The sequence below is a fragment of the Sinohyriopsis cumingii genome, chromosome 10, assembly GCF_028554795.1.
Source record: "Sinohyriopsis cumingii isolate HCF-2022 chromosome 10, ASM2855479v2, whole genome shotgun sequence".
NCBI classification, from domain to species: domain Eukaryota; kingdom Metazoa; phylum Mollusca; class Bivalvia; order Unionida; family Unionidae; genus Sinohyriopsis; species Sinohyriopsis cumingii.
The window spans coordinates 71,639,361-71,662,752 of NC_142970.1; the positions used below are offsets into that span (position 1 = coordinate 71,639,361).

The 23,392-nt window shown below is 33.9% G+C and overlaps 1 protein-coding gene across 1 annotated transcript; it reads left to right on the forward strand.

The window, feature by feature from the left end:
- Positions 1–4,720: 4,720 nt before the first annotated feature.
- LOC149790374 (uncharacterized) lies at positions 4,721–23,017 on the forward strand. Its single transcript, XM_089973209.1, has 7 exons — positions 4,721–4,731; positions 5,682–5,862; positions 7,643–7,922; positions 11,209–11,395; positions 15,866–16,089; positions 19,455–19,684; positions 22,772–23,017. Exons 1-7 carry the CDS (start codon positions 4,721–4,723, stop codon positions 23,015–23,017), a joined length of 1,359 nt encoding a protein of 452 aa, XP_089829335.1.
- The last annotated feature ends 375 nt before the right edge of the window (positions 23,018–23,392 follow it).

Here is a 23,392-nt window from a genome sequence, read left to right on the forward strand (position 1 = left end):
TACTTATTTTTAAAGTGGCTATATTGTATCATTCTGCAGATGTATTATTTATTTTTAAAGTGGCTACATTGTATCTTTCCACAGATGTATTACTTATTTTTAAAGTGGCTACATTGTATCTTTCCACAGATGTATTACTTATTTTTAAAGTGGCTACATTGTATCTTTCCAAAGATGTATTACTTATTTTTAAAGTGGCTACATTGTATCTTTCCAAAGATGACTATTACTTATTTGTAAACATAAACATGTTATACACAAGTTGACTGGGATGGTTTTGTTCTTTTATAAAAACTGCTACAATTTTATCATGTCTTTCAGCCACTGATTTTGTCAAAAGAACAATGACAGTGACATCTAGAGGTGTAAAAATTGATGTCACAGTTCCAGAAAAAACTAATCTGCCTATTACTGTGGGTGGCAAGTTTATCACTTCTACTTCAGAAGTCGGAGCCTGGTAGGTATTTTAATGGTCATGGCATGACATTAGGCAAGTTCATCATGTCTACTTCAGAAGTTAAGAAATATTACTGAAATTACAAAAAGACTAGCTAGAGTTATTCTTGATGCTGATTTAGATACACCATGAACAAATCATTTTAAAACCCTAAAGTGGTTTCCATTTCAGCAGAGAACTCAGTTTAAAAAGCATTTATTAGTTTTAATAAATCCTTACATGGATTGGCTCCTTATTATCTTAAATGTAATTTTAAAGTTGTTGAAAATGTATTAAGTAAGATCTCAAACAACATGTTGTATTTACTGAAACCAAGTTAGAGTTTCATAAGAAGAGTTTTGCTTTTTGTAGAGCCAAACAATGGAATTCTATACCACCTTATATAAAGTCAGCTGACTCATGCCAAGCTTCTTTTTTTATGATTTTGTTTAATTGAGTACTACAACTTATTACAACATTATTATCATGTACTCACATATAATGTTTTGCACATGTTTGCTACTACTATGTGTATGAATGCTGTATGTACTCGTCCTTGAAGCCTTGTACATATTTTATTGTAGCAGTAGATCACTGTCTAGTTTTTAATAGCATTTGTTGTCTAAAGACACCTCATCTTGTAAAAATTGTGCAGTATATAGTGTGCCCCCACTATAACGCGATGGTTTGGCTCCATTTAATGAGACATGTTATGTACTGAACCATGCTATTATCTACCGTCTGCTGAACAAAATGATGCATGCACAAAAACAAAGGCAGGGTTAATAAAAGCGGTTGCAAAAATATGTGCTTCATTTGCACAGTTCCCATCTTAAATCTAATGCATATTATATATCATATTGTTCCATATTAAATATCATATTGTTCCATATTAAACAAGTACTTGAAACAGTTGTTACATGTTTAATATTTATTTTTATGTAAACGAAATCTACAGCATAAGTGTAAATCATTGTGTACCACCAGTCAAATATGTTTTTATCCATAATAGTAATTCCATCAAAAATGTGAATAAAGAGGCATAGTTCCTATACAGAAAAAAAACATTTGCTAGGTCAATTTAAATCCATTTAATTTCTTGCTAATACATTCACACAAAATTTATGAAACAGGTGTTTTTTTTCTTCACAACATTCATATTTGTTGGACATGTCCAAAGGGTCTGATTTCTGACCACCAATAAAATGCATAATTGAGATAGAGTTTGTAAACAAAACACATATATTTAGTTTGAATATTACATGTACTTTAGCTGAGAAAGGTCAAAGGTGATGATTGACCTATTAATGCTCTTGCATGGATAATTCAACAGGTGTGTGTACATGTAAACTGCCTGTAACCAGTTTGGGAGTAAACCATTAAAATCTGTGGAGTCAGAGCAAGTTCCTAAAAAAAATCTTGAGTCATTCTCTAAAGGACAAGGGGGGAAAAAATAAAATGAATCCAGTATTCATTGATACATTTGTTTTGTAACTATGACTTTGCTTCACTGAATAGCAACAGGGAGTAGAATGTTGATTATATTAGCCAATCTCTTTACCCCTATAACTTAAATGGTTATGTTCCAATCAGTGTTGACACTGGAAAGACAGTTTTATGTATAAATGTGAATAATTTGAAGTCAAAAAGTAAAAGGGGTAAGATGATAATGGGTGGGAATTGTTTTGCTTGTGTGTGGCAATCACCAAAACTGATGGTAATTCAGTCCATAAATTAGTTTCAGTGGGTATTTATGACATAAACAGGCATCAATAATCTATTGTTTTGCTGTAAAATAGTAGGTAAATTTATTTATAAATTTGGTCAATAATTTTTTTTTCAACAAGCACATTGTTTGCTTGCTTTGACTAAATCTCGAGATTAATTGCATTTGTTTAACTCTGGACTTAATCCTGCCCTGGGCTTCAAGCTTCTTGTTTCTGTATCCTGTTATCCACTGTAAATACACACTAATTAACATCTTTACCCCAGTTTGTTTGAACAACTACAGCAAGAATATTGTTTAAAAAAGCAATGGAACAAAACGATCATTTTTATAGGAGATGCAGAATATTATTCACTGTTTAACCGACTGCATAATGATTGATAACACCACAAAGCCACATATGCATGTTGGTTGTTTTCTTGTTGTTTTTTTTGCAAGGGGGTGTTTGGGGTGTTTCATTTTATATAACATTGCATTGCCACATAATTGTAACAATACTTAGTAGTTATATTATCATTGATCATTAGCAATTACTGAAATTAATTGATTATATATTTGGATGAGAAAATTTTCTTCCATGTGTGCAAAAATTGCTCACAGAACATATTGAAGAAAATGGAAAAGGCTTAATGGCATTTATTGTTCAAAGTTCAATAATGATAAGATTATCGCTAATCAGCTTAATTCAAAGCTGAGTTAAGATGAAAGGGCGGTGATTGACTAATGACACATTTGAAATCAATATTAACAAATTATTGAAACTTTGAAATAATTTTTTCGTATCATGAAAGATGCAATCATGAGACAATTTTTTCTTAGAACATGTCACATCTTTCATAATTATTTAATCAAACTCTTGTTTATTTAAGCACAAAATGTGCACTTCTTCAAGAAATTGATGAAAATATTCTTAAATCATGTGAGCTATGCTATGATCATGTTATATCCAAATTCATACATGATCTCTTCCCCAAAATGGTAATTAATTTTTACGCATTAGTTTTCATACTTAAAAAAAAGAACAATTGTTTTATTATGAATTAACAAATACACAAACTTTTGGGAACCACAACACAATTGTCTTATATCTGAATTCATGCTGGGGTTACACTATATATATATATATATATATATATATATATATATATATATATATATATATATATATATACACACACACACACACACAGATGTATTTGTAGAAGGCCTCATGGAAGATTGGACAGTTGACCAAATGAACTTCTTTAAATAAGTCATTATTATTATTATTATTTTTATTTTTTTTGGAGGCTGGTATGTATTTTAACTCTATAATCCCTGTGGCAAACAGCTAGGCATTCCCCTACAGCATACTTGCAGTGTTAGCAATGCCTGTATCCCTGACAACACCTGACTTGCTGATTCAGGCTATTTGTAATAAATTTGTTATTTTTATTTATATTCCTTTTATTAAACTTAAATTTGGCACATCTCTACTCCATAAAATTATGTAAATAAGTTCACAAATTTCATGCAACATGCAGAAGTAAAACTCATCATAAAGGTATCAAAAATGATTTATAAATTTTCTTCTGTTGTCCATAAATAATCCATAAAATCCATTATGAATTCACACTGAGTAATTAAAACCTTGAACACATGGAATAATTCTATTGTATGTAGACAGAAACTCCACTTATCTCTCTGGCAACCTTTAACCTTATGTGAAAATTAACTGCGTACAGATGGGTATATTTTCCTTGCCCTTTACTTACCTTTCTTCCCTAAAATTCTACAGTGAACATTAAACAACTTACAAAACACTTTGAATGAATTCTGATTTTAGGGGTTGTGATTTTGTAAGCAGCTGTTTTGAATGGCATCATGCCTCACATGATGCAAATTGTCGTCACCTGGTTGAAGTCTTGGGGGCTTATGATGGCTCTCATTTACATGAAAATACTGTGATATATTATCAAACCTATCATTATCCTCCTCAGACACCAAGGTTTCCAAATAGGACATCTGTTGACCAGTACATGGCTGACTCGTCAAAACTCTAATTCCCAACCATGCTTTTCAATGCTGTCTCTGTAACATATCTCCAGTTTGGGTCTTTTTCCTCCTGCTGGTGTCAGTTTCATTCAGCTTGGTCAGAAATTCTGCAAAAAAGATACAAAACTCAAATTCATTTACGCCCAGGTTTAAATTTGTTGTTGGTCCTGCAAATCGCCTGATGCTAACATGTGTTTTATCAGTTGTGATCCATTGATTACCTCTTATTTCATTTTCTTCTTCTTTATTGTCTTCAACATTGTCATTTTCATAACTCCAGCTGATGTCTTCAGTGGGTATTTTGATATCACTATCAATCTGGCCTGATGAAAATTGAAAATTCTCCATCAGAGTCTGTCAGGCAACTTTCTGTTCCCAGCTGTGGTTGATTCTTGTCATTTTGCATCATTTTCAGATCTAAATAATTTACACTATTTCTAGTGCTATTGAAGTCCAATTTGTTTCCTTCATGCTGTAGTGTTTCCTCCGTGTAGGCTAAAATGTTATGATTAACTGCCTGCATAATGAGGAAATGGTTTGAAATGAAACAATGTTTTGTACTGCTTGAACTCATAGTTCAGAATACAGGCCTAGACTAATATTGTCATTCAAGAGCAGCATCCAGGAGTCAAACAAGGTAAATTGTGCCAAGTTATCGTGACACTTGGGAGATGAGGGGGGTAAAGTATGATGCATTATTATGGCAACAGGGGTTAATGAGTTAATGATCATGGCACCACATTCAGTACACCATACTTTAATGATCACAGCACCACATTCAAGACACCATACTTTAATGATCACAGCACTACATTCAAGACACGATACTTTAATGACCACAGCAACACATTCAATACACCATACTTTAATGATCACAGCACCACATTCAAGACACCATACTTTAATGATAAAAACACCATACTTTAATGATCACAGCACCACATTCAATACACCATACTTTAATGATCACAGCAATACATTCAATACACCATACTTTAATGATCACAGCACCACATTCAAGACACCATACTTTAATGATAAAAACACCATACTTTAATGATCACAGCACCACATTCAAGACATGATACTTTAATGACCACAGGAACACATTCAATACACCATACTTTAATGATCACAGCACCACGTTCAAGACACGATACTTTAATGATCACAGCACCACATTCAAGACATGATACTTTAATGACCACAGCAACACATTCAATACACCATACTTTAATGATCACAGCACCACATTCAAGACACCATACTTTAATGATCAGAGAACCACATTCAATACACCATACTTTAATGATAAAAATACCATACTTTAATGATCACAGAACCACATTCAAGACATCATACTTTAATGATAAAGACACCATACTTTAATGATCACAAAACCACATTCAAGATACCATATTTTGCTTTCAGCTTATGAATACATATACTATTGGAGAGTGACAATCATTCATTTGTCTTTTCCAGCTGGAATGGCGTATTCTTTGAAGTGGAGAGTGAAATAGATTACTACCTGTGGGCTGTTGGATCAGAGCCAGGTCTGGATGATGCCATGACATACACTTTAACCAGAGACACCTGTGCTGACTCTGACACCAATAATCCAGTGTCTCTGAGAGAAGGATATCCATACTTTATATCTGTCAGGGTTAGTTTTCCTTGAGCTTACTGGACAGAAGTTTGGGACAATGATGTCCCAATTTTAAATATGTTAGAATTGGTTTTCATTCAGCATTAACTTCATTTAAAATTGCAAGATTTAAATACAGTAGTCTCATACTATTGTGAATGACATTGGTATCTTGAGTGTTTCAATGAAACAAGTTGGGTTCGTTAACAATTTTCAGTGAAATCTCTCTATTACATACTGGTCAATTCAGTTGTAAATCTGTGAATGTAATTTATTTTATGCAATTTTAAATACAACAGATGTGCACCTGACATGTCCTGTGCAACAGATGCGCACCTGATGTGCCCTGTAAAACAGATGCACTCTCAATGTGTCCTCTGCTACAGATGTGCACACTAGTTGCCCTGTACGACATATGCACCCTAGTTCTGCTTCCTATGCACACCCGACTTGGCCTCTGCTTCATATGCACACCCGACATGGCCTCTGCTTCCTATGCACACCCAACCTTTCCTCTGCTTCATTACACATCTGACTAGTCCATTACTTCATATGCACACCTGACTTGGCCTCTGCTTCCTATGCACACCTGACTTGGCCTCTGCTTCCTATGCACACCTGACTTGGCCTCTGCTTCCTATGCACACCTGACTTGGCCTCTGCTTCCTATGCACACCTGACTTGGCCTCTGCTTCCTATGCACACCTGACTTGGCCTCTGCCTCATATGCACACCTGACTTGGCCTCTGCTTCATATGCACACTCAACTTTTCCTCTGCTTCATTACACATCTGACTAGTCCATTACTTCATATGCACATCTGACTTAGCCTCTGCTTCCTATGCACACCCGACTTGGCCTCTGCTTCCTTTGCACACCAGACTTTTCCTCTGCTTCATTACACATCTGACTAGTCCATTACTTCATATGCACATCTGACTTAGCCTCTGCTTCCTTTGCACACCAGACTTGGCCTCTGCTTCCTTTGCACACCAGACTTTTCCTCTGCTTCATTACACATCTGACTAGTCCATTACTTCATATGCACACCCGACTTGGCCTCTGCTTCATATGCACACCTGACTTGGCCTATGCTTCATATGCACACCCGACTTGGCCTCTGCTTCCTATGCACACCCGACTTGGCCTCTGCTTCCTATGCACACCCGACTTGGCCTCTGCTTCCTATGCACACCAGACTTGGCCTCTGTTTCCTGTGCACACCCAACTTTATTTAATGGGAGGCTTTTGCCTTCAGTTCTAATTTACAAGGTATCAGTTTAGCTGATTGTCAGTTACAAAAGAATCCAAGGTGGTGCTTGAAAGGTAGAAATCAAATGCTGTAGCGAAATAGAGCAGCCAATACTTACAGCGCTCTTGAATGACAGCTATGAAAACTGCTATTCACAAATCTAATTATTGTTACAGTCATACATTTTGGAACATATATTTGAGAATGACCAAAACATAATGAAATAAATATTGTCAGGCACTGCAATACAAGCCCCTCCCTGAGGAAATGCAAGTCTGCTGCCAGTGGGATGTCGCCAGAGACTTGAACTAATGCATCAGAAAATGAATATTTGGCATTGCATTAAATTTACTGTAATATTGCAAGTAAAATATTAAAAACAACTTTGATTTCTAACTCAGTTTAATATTGTGATGGTAATTTTTCAATTTCTTTTATAAAAGTTATGCCATATTGAAAATAGTTGGAAATCGCATTTGTCTTGAAACAATATATATATAATTGGACATACCAAGTAACATTATAAATCTAATGTTTATGTTACAGGCCTTCAACAATTTAGGTCTGTCATCCCTTGCCACATCCTGGGCCTACATAGTGGAGGCCTCACCACCTATTGTGGGGCATGTTTATGATGGGAATTCTTCCTTGGCAGACCAGTTGGGTATCAAGGACCTGGACTTTCAGACAGACTTGAAAAATTTGACTGTTCGCTGGGAGGGATTTTATGACCCACACTCTGCAATTATGTCATACTACATCAGTGTTGGCAGATGTCCACAGTGTGAAGATATTCTGAGAGAGCAGAATATTGGTATCAAGAGTGGTAGGTATCACTACATAAAAGGCCCATTAAATTGTAGAATATGTACATCAAGTATAGTATTATAAATACTTTTTTTAAAAATTACTCATAATGACTGTAAGTCTTGAGACACTATAAGTCTTGGGACACTCTAAATTATTTTCAAAAGTAATATAAAGCCAAACCTCAAAGCAGAATATTGGAATCAAGAGTGGTAGGTATCACTACTTTAAAAGCTCCCATTAAAATGCAGAATATTGGAATCAAGAGTGGTAGATATCACTACATTAAAATCTCCCATTAAAATGTAGAATATTGGAATCAAGGGTGGTAGGTATCACTACTTTAAAAGCTCCCATTAAAATGTAGAATATTGGAATCAAGAGTGGTAGGTATCACTACTTTAAAAGCTCCCATTAAAATGTAGAATATTGGAATCAAGAGTGGTAGGTATCACTACTTTAAAAGCTCCCATTAAAATGCAGAATATTGGAATCAAGAGTGGTAGGTATCACTACATTACAATCTCCCATTAAAATGTAGAATATTGGAATCAAGAGTGGTAGGTATCACTACTTTAAAAGCTCCCATTAAAATGTAGAATATTGGAATCAAGAGTGGTAGGTATCACTACTTTAAAAGCTCCCATTAAAATGCAGAATATTGGAATCAAGAGTGGTAGGTATCACTACATTACAATCTCCCATTAAAATGTAGAATATTGGAATCAAGAGTGGTAGGTATCACTACTTTAAAAGCTCCCATTAAAATGTAGAATATTGGAATCAAGAGTGGTAGGTATCACTACTTTAAAAGCTCCCATTAAAATGCAGAATATTGGAATCAAGAGTGGTAGGTATCACTACATTACAATCTCCCATTAAAATGTAGAATATTGGAATCAAGAGTGGTAGATATCACTACATTAAAAGCTCCCATTAAAATGTAGAATATTGGAATCAAGAGTGGTAGGTATCACTACATTAAAAGCTCCCATTAAAATGTAGAATGTTTGAATTAAGAGTGGTAGGTATCACTACATTAAAAGCTCCCATTAAAATATAGAATATTGGAATCAAGAGTGGTAGGTATCACTACATTAATCTTTTACCTCATAGAGCATAGTGACAAAGTGCAGCATGCTATAAATAGAACACCTGTTACCTAGACAACCGCATATGCATAGGCATGCCTGTGAACTGTTAAGCAGTGTAGTGTATGTTATGTTTAACAGCAATTTTAACCATTTTACATTTTTGGTACACATCTATTTTTTGTGGAAAAATTTAAGAGTAAAGTCCAATTGTTATAGCTGTGTAATTATTTTTCACAGAAGAATTTTTTATGTGCTTTAAAATCTTGAGAGAACTCATTCACCGTCACGTCAGTGAGGCTGCATGACCAACCGTAGCTGCCGTTTCCCATACTCGAAATTTACATGTTTTTCGTCTGCGTCTACATCACTAAGTCATCTGAATTTGAACATTTATAAAAACTAATTGCTGCCTACATCAATATCAGATCCTTTACCTAAGTTATTGAATCTTTCATAGTTGTGATTCTAATCGTGAAAACTTTGTAAATACTGAATGAAATCCGTGACCGCCATTTTGGAGAGTGGAGATTATGACCCAGTTACTTTAAACAGCAGATATCGACCAGTGCATAAACAGTGACCACGTGATCTGAGGTAATTGTCATTCGCAGAAATGAATGTAGTATCTAATAGGGGGGTTTTACTCGAAGGTGGCGCTACAAAAACCATCTCAAAATGGCTGATGTTTACAGCAGGAATCAAAAGGCTCTTCCATGTGAATGGAGTAGAGGCATCAAAAGGCGCTTCCATGTGTATGGAGTAGAGGCATGCAAAGACACTTGCATGAGGCAAAGGGTTAACAAAAAACCATAAAATTTTTAAAATATTGGCATCAAGAGTGTTAGGTATCACTACATAAAAAAACAATAAGTTGTATTTTATGCATTTAGGAACTATTGGTATTGCTACAAATTACAGTTGATTGAAAACGCCATTAAATTGTATTTCATTTTATGTTCTTTTGCTGATGAAAATAGAACAATAAAGATGTACATTTATTGTAATGTCAGACCTATTATGTTTGGCAAACCCAATCAAAAATAAAAGTCATATAAACATAGTCCATGTTTACACTCTGGTACCGGTGTCCAAAAGGGATCCTTGATTTTAATACAACAGTTTACTGAGTGTAATTTATGTTCTTTTTGGTCCACTGCACTGTTCTTTTCCAAAAAGTAAAGATGCCAAACTAACCATCTGGGTGCAGTTTTTGGGCAGACTGGACTAAAATAATTGGTTGATATATATCTATCTTATTTCAGTTTTTGGGTAGACTGGTCTATAAGAATTGGTTGATAATTATCCATCATATTTCAGTTTTTGGGCAGACTTGTCTATAACAATTGGTTGATATATTATCTTATTTCAGTTTTTGGGCAGACTGGACTATAATAATTGGTTGATATATATCTATCTTATTTCAGTTTTTGGGCAGACTGGACTATAATAATTGGTTGATATATATCTATCTTATTTTAGTTTTGGGGCAGACTGGACTAATGGCAGACTGGACTATAATAATTGGTTGATATATATCTATCTTATTTCAGTTTATAATTGGTTTTAGAATGGAATGCAGCCATATATCAGTTTAAAATTTGGTTATGGAAGAGAATGAAGCTTTTCAACGAACAAGCTTTTGGTTTGACAAGAACTGAAAACAGGAAAGAAGAGGCAAAAGTATAAAAAAATGGAAACTCCTATTTTATTTTTAGTTTCATAATGACAGGTTCTTTTTTGTTGTATCTCTGAATAGATACATTTCCTGCAGCAGTAGTGGCTATGAGATCATGATAATTGGCAAGGTTTAGTTGTTGCTGTATTCATGTTTTGACAGTCATATATCTTCAACATCAGTTGCTGTATTCATGTTTTGACAGTCATATATTTTTAACATCAGTTGCTGTATTTATGTTTTGACAGTCATATATCTTCAACATTTGTTACTGTATTCATTTTTTTGACAGTCATATATCTTCATCAGTTGCTGTATTCATGTTTTGACAGTCATGCATATTCAACATCAGTTTCTGTATTCAATTAAATGTTTGGTAAAATAAAACTTTTATCCATATATGCAAAGAGTTCCTGTCTCAGCTACATAAAAAAACCTACATCATAATATGAATGACAGTTAATTGAGACGTGGTTTTTCATGGAACACTGCTCTGCTCTTATGGAAAAACATTGAATATTGAACATTTTTTGCAGAGGTTACAATTCTTCACCTTCCACTAGTGTCAGGCCTGACCTACTATGCAAGTATCACTGCATGTAATGGTGCTGACATGTGTACAACAGTGACGTCTGATGGAATCACCCTTGATAACTCGCCCCCTATCCCAGGAACAGTGCTAGATGGAGTTAGAGGAACTGATATTTATTACCAGGCCTCTGAGTGAGTAAAGGTTATTGATTTAGTCAGTGCTAGAAGGACTTAGAGGGACTGATATTTAATACCAGGCCTTGGAGTGAGTAATGTTATTTGATTTAGTAATTTCATGATGTAAATTATCACATTGTTTGCTCTAGCTGATGCTGTTGTAGAATGGTGTGACTGGAGTCTCTACAGCAAGGTATTGAGAGAAACTAATTATAAATTTACATTGAATTGTAAAGGTTTTTATATTTTATTCTGATTAAGTAAATATGTTTTCTTCTCTTTATATTCAACAAAATGTACATGTTGCGATAAGGAATGTTTTAGACATACATTGTATATACACAAGATAATATACATGTTGCAATAAGGAATATTTTAGACATGCCATGTATGTACACAACAAATTATACACATTGCAATAAGGAATGTTTTAGACATACATTGTATATACACAAGATAATATACACATTGCAATAAGGAATATTTTAGACATGCCATGTATATACACAACAAAATATACACATTGCAATAAGGAATGTTTTAGACATAGATTGTATATTCACAAAAAAATATACACATTGCAATAAGGAATGTTTTAGACATACATTGTATATACACAACATAATATACACGCTACAATAAGGTATGTTTTAGACATACATTGTATATACACATCAAAATATACACATTGCAATAAGGAATGTTTTAGACATACATTGTATATACACAAGATAATATACACATTACAATAAGGAATATTTTAGACATGCCATGTATATACACAACAAAATATACACATTGCAATAAAGAATGTTTTAAACATAGATTGTATATGCACAAAAAAATATACACATTGCAATAAGGAATGTTTTAGACATACATTGTATATACACAACATAATATACACGCTACAATAAGGTATGTTTTAGACATACATTGTATATACACATCAAAATATACACATTGCAATAAGGAATGTTTTAGACATACATTGTATATACACAACATAATATACACATTGCAATAAGAAATGTTTTAGACATACATTGTATACACACAACAAAATATACACATTGCAATAAGGAATGTTTTAGACATACATTGTATATACACAACAAAATATATACATTGCAATAAGGAATGTTTTAGACATGTCTTGTATATACACAAAAAAATGTACACATTGCAATAAGGAATGTTTTAGAAATGCATTATATAAAGACAACACCTTGCAATAAGGAATGTTTTAGGCGTTTCTTGTATATACACAACAAAATATACACCTTGCAATAAGGAATGTTTTAGACATGCCTTGTAAGGAATAAAAGACATGAGTACGAGTTAGACACTGTCTCAGTTAACACTGCATTTCACAAATATTCCATGTCAATTTATTACAGTAATAACAATTTCATCACTTAAACAAAGGAAACTGTTGCTGTCTTTACTCTTGAGGTAGGATCTGCCACTGCATATGACTATTTGATTACCAGGCTGATCCCAGGATAAGAGTATTTAGGTCAATCCCAAATTAAGTAGAATCTGATATTGCATATGACTATTTGATTACCAGGCTGATCCCAGGATAAGAGTATTTTAGGTCGATCTCAGATTAATCAGAATCTGCCGCTGCATATGACTGTATTGGATTGCCAGGCTGATCCAACCATGAGAGTATTTCAGGTCGATCCCAAATCAAGTAGAATCTGTGTTTGAGTGATTCCAGTATAAAGAGAATATTTTCTTTTCATTATGTTCATACTGGATATGTTTCATCATCTGGTACCAGAAACACATTTTAATGAGTGGGAAGGCCACAAGTTAAAATATATTGTTTTTGGTACCACAAGATGAAATATATCCAGTATTAACATAGAAAAAGAAATTCTTTTCTTTTTATTATATCCCAAACTTGCTCCAGAATTAAAGTTTAGAAGATTAATCTCACTCTTCTGCATCAGGGCCCCGAGTGGCCAAGTGTTCTAAAGCGCTCTCTGTTACGGATCACTGCCATCACACCTCTGTCTGTGCCAGTTCGAGTCTCGGATTCAGCCAGTGTGGGTATGTGAGAAAGCTTGCCAGTAGCTTCTCGTGGGTCGGTGGTTCTTTCTGGGGTTTTCCCATGTTCTTCCTCCACCATTAATACAGGCCGCCATGTATAGCCTATCGTGTGCTGAAAAATGGCATTAAACCCAACAACAACAACACTCTTCTGCACAACATTCTCACCTTTTTCATAGCATGATGATATAAATTTACATGACTTAAGACAGTGGTAGGATTGGGTCAATCTAATCTGTTGCAGTTAATTACCTTATTGTCATTTTGTAATCTTTTTGACTATCTGAAAGCAGTGCAAGTCTGATTTAGCAGTGCAACACAGTGGCTTTGTTGTTGAGGTCAAGGAAGTAAGAGAAAATAGCCTCAGAGATGCAAATGGTATCTGGTCAAATTTCTTATCAAAGATTAATTTCCATGTCTGAAATGTAATGCAGTTTCTGATTATTTGTTCTTGTTCACAAAGTACTCATTTTAACAGTAGGTACAACATTTATGGGATCACACAATCAGGCATTGTAAGGCATGATGGTAAATCTGATATTTTCACAAGTGAAGATTGATACATTTCTCCTGCTTTGTTACACCCTACAAATGCAATAAAAATACATTTACTACAACAATAAATAATACAGTCATCAGTGCATTATTGGTCTGTATGTTAAAATTCATCAATTCTGTTTACAGTACATTCAGTACGAATAACTTACTATACCATATATTTATTGATTATCCATCTAGAGAAATAGTGGATCAAATAAACCTAAACACAACAATGAGTGTGTAGAGCAAAAGTAGATAGCAGACAGACAGACAGACAGGCATATGGATGGAATGATAGGCTCATAAAAGAATATGCAGGTTGATAACCTATTAAAATGTACTAAAATACATCAACATAGATTCCAGAGAAATATACAGAGTACATATAAAATAAACTGTTACATTAACTATATTATAAATCTATTTACCTTAACATATGGGCCAAGTCACATTTTCCTTGAAGCAAAAGAATCATCAGGCACTTTTCTTAATGCAATGCCATGACCAGCACCCTTCAGAAGCTCCAATGGAATGACCACCACTAATATGCTGTTCATACTATGTTGTTTATACAGACAAGTAGCAAATTAACCAATCAGAAAGTTACCTAATACCACTTGTCATACAATAGTATAATCCAGCATGAACAGTAATCAGGGTAGCTTCATTGCTCAGTGAAAAAAACTCAACAGGTAATCCTGTTTCAAGGTTACCTAAATGGCTAAATATGTGCAAAATGAGAATAACACAATAACTGCAACTGATGACTTTATTTCACTCATTAATAAACGTCAACTACATAAAATAATTAAATATCTACTTCTGCCTAATCAAAACATGAATATATGAAATTATAAAATATATGCTCCTGCTACATGTGTTTTTGCATTCCTTCTATTAATTTAATGATGGTAATTAAGTTTTACATATACGGTAGAGTAATGCCAGGTGTTTACTCATGAAAGTTTCTTTGGTGCAAATGTAGATGCTATTTTGGTTGTAGATAAAATTACACAGCATTCACAGTGATCACTGTTGGGATTACTGTTGGGATTCACAGTGATCACTTTTGGGATTACTGTTGGGATTCACAGTGATGACTGTTGGGAAACTAATTGATGACAATTGTATTGTTCTGGTTTATTTTTATTTTTATTGCAGTGTTGTTGTTTGGGGTTAAAGAAGTCATACATTTTATGTGAATAATGTATAAACATAACGTTCTATATACTGAAGAAAAGAATTCTTTATAGTGTGATAATAATTATTTCATCACAAGAATATTCACAGGAGATAAAAATAGAACATGGCTTCAGTGAATTGCATACAATATATCTATTTTTATGGATTTATTTTAGGAGAAATGAAAATTGAGAGCATAATACTTGGGAGTTATTATGAGAGTAGGAGGTTTAAGGCATGGAATGATCTGAACTATTGGGAGTTATTTTTATCCTGGTGTAAGAGTTAACAGTTATTCATGGTACACTAGTTTGGTGCTCCTAAGCTGTGTTATAATGAGGGATTGAGGTACTTCTACAGGGGAAATTTATTGTACCTCATTATAAGGTGACCACACACATAACAGTGTACATTTTTATGGTTCCTCTGGTCATTGTTTTAATAAGGGACCATACATATACAGAAGGTGATTAATATACCCTCATAATAGGTGACCACTAATATGTTACACTAGTATGGCTTCCCTGAACAGTGCTACAATATAGGTTGTCGATAACCTTTTTGCAGGGAGATGTCAGATTACCATATTAATATTCTCTTTTTATTTATTTAGGAGTTTTTTAGTTTTGGGATATCTCTCTTTATTTCTACTGGGAAACAATTTTCAGCACAACAGATTCATTCAGTCTCTATTAATTTCAGTATATACTTGGCTGCAGAATGGTTTGGATATTCTGACTCTCAGTCTGGATTAGATAGATACACATATCGAGTGGGTACCAGTCCAGGAGGTAGTAATATCATTCCTGAAACAAATCTACACCTTGCAGAGGAGGTCATCATCGCAGATGTTCAACGACGCAACATTTCTAAGCTTCCAGTACAAATAATGATCTACACAACAATAAGAATTTACAATAAAGCAGGTACGTCACATGACAGAAGGTGCAAAATAATTTCAAACCAGAGCGTTTCATTCATTTAAGAATAACAGTAATACAGGGTATGATGTGTGTGATGGGAAAGCCTTGGATTCAAACTCTTTCATCTTGCTCCTACAAATATTTGCATGTGGTATAAACTGTTCATGACCATTATACTCAACAGATCCATTTCCAGACTTAGGTACTTATTTCTGTAAAATCACAGCTTTTTAAACAAAGTTTACTTAATAATAATAATAATAACTTTATTTAAAGAAGAAACTCATTTGATCAACTGACAAATCTTCCATGAGGCCTTCTACAATGGTATTTGTACAAATATATATATATATATATATATATATATATATATATATATATATATATATATATATATATATATATATATATATATATATATAATACACAATGTTTATAAGATGAGGTGTCTTTAGACAACGAATGCTATTAAAAACTTGGCAATTGATCTACTGCTTAACTATAATATACACAAGAATTTAAGGATGAGAACACAGGATTCATACAAATAGTACTAGTGAACATGTGTAAAACATAGGAGAGTACATGATAACAATGCTGTAATAGTAGCACTGAATTAACCAAAATCATACAAATTATTGTTTCTGTTGATGTCGAGTGAGAAGCTTTTTGAAAGCTTGGCATGAGTCAGCTGACTTTATATAAGGTGGTATGGAATTCCATAGTTTGGCTCCAGAAAAAGCAAAACTCTTCTTATAAAACTCTGAATTTGTTTAGGTAAATGTAACTTATTGTTTGAGATGGATCTTAGTTCATACATATGTATATTTTCATCAAATTTGAAGTTACATTAAAGATAATCAGGAACCAACCCATGTAAGGATTTATTGACTAGAAAACCCTTTTGAAACTGAGATCTCTGCTGAAATGGAAGCCACATTAGGTTTTTAAAAAGATTTGTTCATGGTGTTTCAGCATCAGGAATAACTCTAGCTGCTCTTATTGAAGTTTCAGTAATCAATCCTGATTTTCTTTACCACTATTACCCCAGACAGAACAACACTATTCTAGGTGTGGCATAATATACGCATTGTAGAATATCTTTCTCTGTTCTTGAGGGAAATTTTATTCTGTTGATGAGATGATGAAGTAAGTTAACTTTTTTAATGACCTTATCAACTTGTATTTTCCAGCATAATATATTGTCTATCACAATGCCAAGTAGTTTTCATTTTCAGACTGTTTTATATCCATTCCTTTTATCATTACTTTGAAATCATTTTTCTTAGCTTTTACTCTTGCTCATCTACATGTGATGATGGCTTTTGATTTGGCTGCATTTATCTTCATACCATTGTGCTCATACCAGTTATTTATTTTTCCGAAATCTTTTTTGATTTAGTACTAATTTCATGGCCTGATGATCCAGTGTTGTATTTTGTCATGCCATCTGCAAACATGATGGTTGTGGATAGCTCAATGTGATATGGTCAGTCATTGATGTACAGCAGAAAAAGTAATGGTCCAAGAACTGATCCTTGTGGAACACCTGACTTTATCAGTTTCTTATCTGAAAGTTTATTTAAAATTGAAACTTTTTGTTGACTGCCTTCAAGATAGGATTGAAACAAAGTTAAGCTTTAATAAAACGTGATATTCTGAGATTTTTCCAACAGGATTTTGTGATTTACAAGTTCAAAAGCCTTTGTAAGGTCAAGAAACATTGTGCCTTAAAAGGTTACTTTAATTCATTGTTGTTAACCGATCAGCCACCAATCTAGTTAGTGTAGTCTGGCATGAATGTCCTCCACATAATCCTGATTATTGTGAATATAGTAAATTAAATTATTCTAGGCAGTATTTAAATTCATTACAAACATATCTTTCTAATAGCTTTGAAAGTGATGATAAGATTGATATAGGTGTATAGTTATTTATTTCAAAAAGTTCTCCCTTCTTATGTATTGGAGTTACTTTTGCCAGTTTTACCTGTTGGGAAAAATACCTATGGAAATACTTAGATTGAAGAAGCACTCTTTGCTAACTTTTGAGGAAATAACTCATTTAATTCATTACTCAGAGGAACCTTTTATGAGCTGTGAGATCCACAACCTTTTTTATATTCACAAAGTAATCATTAAGTGCATTTGCAATTTCAAGTGGTTCTTGCTGAATATCACCATTTTCGTCACTAATACATGTACATTTATTTCATTATTTGTACTTAGATTTATTTTAATGCTAATGCTCTTAGCACTTACTTGACAAACTGTCCAAATCTATGCATATGAAATGTATTAATTGGCACTTACTTGACAAACTGTCCAAATCTATGCATATGAAATGTATTAATTGGCACTTACTTGACACACTGTCCAAAGCTATACATATGAAATGTATTAATTTGCACTTACTTGACTCACTGTCCAATGCTATGCATATGAAATGTATTAATTTGCAGTTACTTGACTCACTGTCCAGAGCTATGCATATGAAATGTATTAATTTGCACTTACTTGACTCACTGTCCAGAGCTATGCATATGAAATGTATTAATTTGCAGTTACTTGACACACTATCCAAAGCTATGCATATGAAATGTATTAATTTGCAGTTACTTGACTCACTGTCCAGAGCTATGCATATGAAATGTATTAATTTGCAGTTACTTGACACACTATCCAAAGCTATGCATATGAAATGTATTAATTGGCAGTTACTTGACACACTATCCAAAGCTATGCATATGAAATGTATTAATTTGCAGTTACTTGACACACTGTCCAAAGCTATGCATATGCAATTTAATAATTTGCAATTACTTGACTCACTGTCCAAATCTATGCAATGTATTAATTTGCAGTTGCTTGACACACTGTCCTAAGGTATGCACATGAAATGTATTAATTTGCACTTACTTGACACACTGTTCTAATCTATGCATATGAAATTTATTAATTTGCAGTTACTTGACATGCTGTCCTAAGCTATGCATTTGAAATGTATTCATTTGCAGTGATATGCATATGAACATGACCTAATTAAATTTAGATGCCATTAAAGCAGTTTATTTGTGTTTTATCACTTTTCTGGTCTAGCGAAAACCTTTTTTTTAGCAGTTTTTCAGTAGATTGACCTTTTCAGTTGGATTTTTGTCACTCAAGCAAACTTTTGCAAGAACTAATGGTTTCTCTGAGACTTTATATTAGATTTCCTTTAGCTGTGGTGGTTATGTTTTTTCTACAAAAAAGCAGTCTCTCATTCTATCAGACTTTATGATGCTCACTGTTTAACAACTGGCTGTCAGAGAAGACCATTTTCATCAAGTCTATGATCATTATAAACTGGTTTGATATCTACTTTTACAGGGCTCTATGCAGAAGCAACATCAAATGGTTTTATGGTTGACAATACTCCTCCAGTCTTCTCTAAGGAAGCAACTCTGGGTCCATTTGGCAGCATACTGCTCAACACGCTGATGACACGGACAACGCTGATGGTGGAATGGGGAGTCTATGATGATGAATCATTTATCGATCGACAATATGTGTCCATAGAATCCCATGTGGGAGGGGACTTTAATCTGTCTTCTATTCCCGTGAGTTCTTCTCTTAAAATTCACAAACTTATTTATATTATCCTTGTTTTCACTATCTTAACACGGATAATCAGTGTAAAGAAAATTTAAAACGTTATTTAATATAAATTGTACAAAAAGTATTTTAATCTTAATACAGCTAACCTCTGACTTGCATGATAGATACATTCCCAAGAGTGGTCACCTAACTATAAATATATAACTCAAAATCTTTGGTTTATATGCTTTTCACTTTCATAGAAAAATATGCAATTCAATAAACTTCATTTTAGCTGTTTATGAATTCTATTTTTTTAATTTAGACAAATAATTTAAGTCCATTTATTCTTCACAAAAATAATTTTACAAAATTAATATGAAATCACATTAACATGAAATTCACAAAAGTCAGGTCACATACGTTGGCAGATACCTTTATATTCGACAATGAGTTTATGAGAGAGAAAAATATATTTTTCACCTATGAGATAAAATAAAAATTATCCGTTATTCAGTTGGGGCAAGCCAATTTTCTTTTTATTTTATGCTCAATTGTGATCAATAGCAATATGTACAACAGATTGAAGTGGCAAATTTTTAACAGTATCCCACTCAGTATTGTGACATCAGCTGCATTTTGTGTCTATTTGCTCAGACAATATCAGTAACATCAGTCTTCTTCCCAATTCAAGGCAAAACATTTTAAAAAATAAAATTGTAGAAAAAGTAAATGCACATTATGGATTTGAACTTGCTTCATCTACATGCAAGGTAGCCATACTTGCCACTAGACCATTCAAGTCTCTAAAAAAATCGCTAAGATTTCTTGGTCATAATGTTATAAATTCATCTTTCAAAACATGTCTGGTCTTTCACTCCAGCAAACTATCAGAATAATTTCCCTTTGAAAGGTCCAGTAATTTTTGGCCTTACATTGAATAAATAACTTCAATGTGTGTATGATCAGCTTATTTTGTTTCTTTTCTTTTTGTGGGTTTAACAACATTTCTCAGTACAAAATAAGCTATACATGGTGGCCAATATATTTGGTGGAGGAAGAAACTGGGAAAAACGACCAAACCACAGGAAGCTACTGACAAGCTCTCTCACATATGCTTATTGGCCAAACTGAGACTCGTACCCATGAAGACAGAGGTGAGATGTATGAGTGATCTTTAAGGGAGTGCACCTTAGACCACTCAGCCACCAAAAGTCCCCATTATCAATTTATTATCGCTACTTTCATATGATAGAAAAAGGAATGTTCATTTTTATTTGTTTAGGCATTTTATGCCCTGTCACAATAGGGTGGGTGGGTGGTGAAGTAGGTCATTATGCAAATGTCAGAACAATACTGTCCAGCCATATAGTACCATTTAAAAATCTGCATTCCATATTTTAAAATAATTAAAAAGTCAGATGTAAAGATAGAAAATTGCAAAAATTGCCTTACTGGGAAGTCTGAAATTTGGGCAAAGATCACTTGAGTCCAAATGTATTTTGCATATAATAATGTTTACAGTGGTGAATGGAGAATAGTAAAAAAAAATGGTGAGCTATGTAATCATTGATTACAATCTATTTTCACCAGTGTCAACATTTTGTCATCTTCCCTTTCATTCATGTAGCATCTAAAACAGCTCACAAAACCCATGTCCAATATGGAGTGGATTTCAACAAAGGAGTTTTGTAACACCTCAGCTGCTGATTGTGGCATCAAATTTTTCTTTTTGGCCACCTTTTCACCCACCCATTTGCAGATGGCTCTACTGGCCTAATGGCACTCCTGTTTTGGTTGATTATCTGATGTATAATTTTGGCAGAAGTAAAGAAAAACATTTCTGCTTCAGTGGCACGATGTACGATGACTCTTAGAATGATTTCATCTGGAGAAGAACCAGCTGGAAGTTGCAGTCAATACTGACACCAGTTTGTACAGTTGGGGAGGTCACTTGTTGCCATGCCACACCCCAGTCAGTGGCAAGTGTTGGCTGAAGTTGATGTCAGTTCACATTAATCTTCTGAAAACATGCCTGTGATTTTGTACCTGTCAGTTGGAGGGATTACCTGTAGTCATGCTTTACCATAGTCAGTGTAAGTAGCAGCAGAAGGAAATACCACTTCATTCCAATCTTCTGAAAATGAAGGTTATAGTAATGCATTTATTTTCTGGAATGATCAGCTCAGTGGAATTTTAGTTCTCATCATGTTGGACAACTCTTTGTTGGTGACATCTCTCCTCAGACAGTAGGGGATTAAATCAACCGATCAATGCATTTTGGTCTTTGACTTTCTGCCCTGATGTTCCCAAATTGCAGGTGATGATTATGCTTCAGAACAGACATATTCCCACTAGGTTTAATGATCTAGCTGACTGACTATCAAGAAGGGTGAAGACCCTTCATATGAAGTGGTCCCATCATCAATAGGTCTTTCAACAGATTTGTATAATTGGGGGTGTCCCATGATAGCCATTTTTGTGGCAAGATGAAATCACAAACTGCCCACCATCACTGCTCTACTGCAGAGCAAGAACCCTGGGCTGTGGACGTTCTGTGAGTCATGATGGAGGGGCTTTGGGGCTATGCATTTTCCCAACTGTTCTGGTTCCAAGAAGAAGAAAAAATTAGGTGACATAATTACACAGTGATAATGTTGATAACCCCTCTCTGTTCAGACAGCCACAGTCTTATTTGCTTTATCCTTGCTGAGACAGGCTTCTCGTTATCTTGCCATCACATAATCATGAACATGTATTGAATTAAGAAAGCTAAATATTTAAGTAAGTTGTGGTTCTTTGTAAATATGTATTAAGTTATATTACCATTAAACCTTCCCACACCATCGTAAAAAGAAACCATCCTTGCTGATCTATCACTCAGCTTAAACTAGTAAACATCAATTTGGTGCATGGCCATCTAGGGTGATAAGGGGATGTAAGAGGTTAGAATTTCTTCTGTGTGTGTGTGTGTGTGTGTGTGTGTGGTCTGTCTGGTAAGGTGAGATTCAAGTAGTATCTGAGTTAATTTCTTAACTTAAATGTGATTAAGTATTCTTGGAGAAACATAATTTGCAAAATAAAAATTCACTTTTATTTTTCAATGACAGCTGAATGGAATTGTGAGAGATTACATATTTACAGACCTGGATCTGAATGATGGTAGTAGATACTATGTCACTGTTTGGTGTTGTAATGGGGCAGGACTGTGTACGAAGAGCACAACTCCAAGTATTCTAATGGATTCCACACCTCCAACCATGGGTATGTTCATTATATTTATATGTGTTCTGTGCATTCCACACCTCCAACAGTGTATATTTCTATCCAGTTTACGTTGTTATCAGGGATCATAAATTCTAAAGGCTCTTCCTAGATATTTTTCCCAAAAAAATTGATGTGGTGGCTTGATATCTCAGATGTAGCAAAACATTCAAAGAGATGTAGAAACTGTAACAAATGAAAAAGTCCTTCTAATTTAATTATTAATGGAAACTGTAATTTTTGCTGAATCAGTATTTCTTGTTTCTTTAGCATTAGGATTATCCTTCATTGCATTTTGAGTTTTCTTTCACATATAAATTTTATTTAAACAAAAAAAAGATATTTTAAAATTTATTATTAATTGACAATAAATCAGACTCAACTGATTCAAAAATACATTAAAACTTAAATGATGGGCATTCCATTCAAGTCCAATGGTCAAGTTCGTTTTGATCAGGTCCTTAAGC

Coding starts and splice junctions, on each gene's coding strand:
- LOC149790374 (XM_089973209.1), top strand. Junction 7,923..11,208: donor GAATATTGGTATCAAGAGTG/GTAGGTATCACT, acceptor CATTTTTTGCAG/AGGTTACAATTCTTCACCTT. Junction 11,396..15,865: donor ATTTATTACCAGGCCTCTGA/GTGAGTAAAGGT, acceptor TATTAATTTCAG/TATATACTTGGCTGCAGAAT.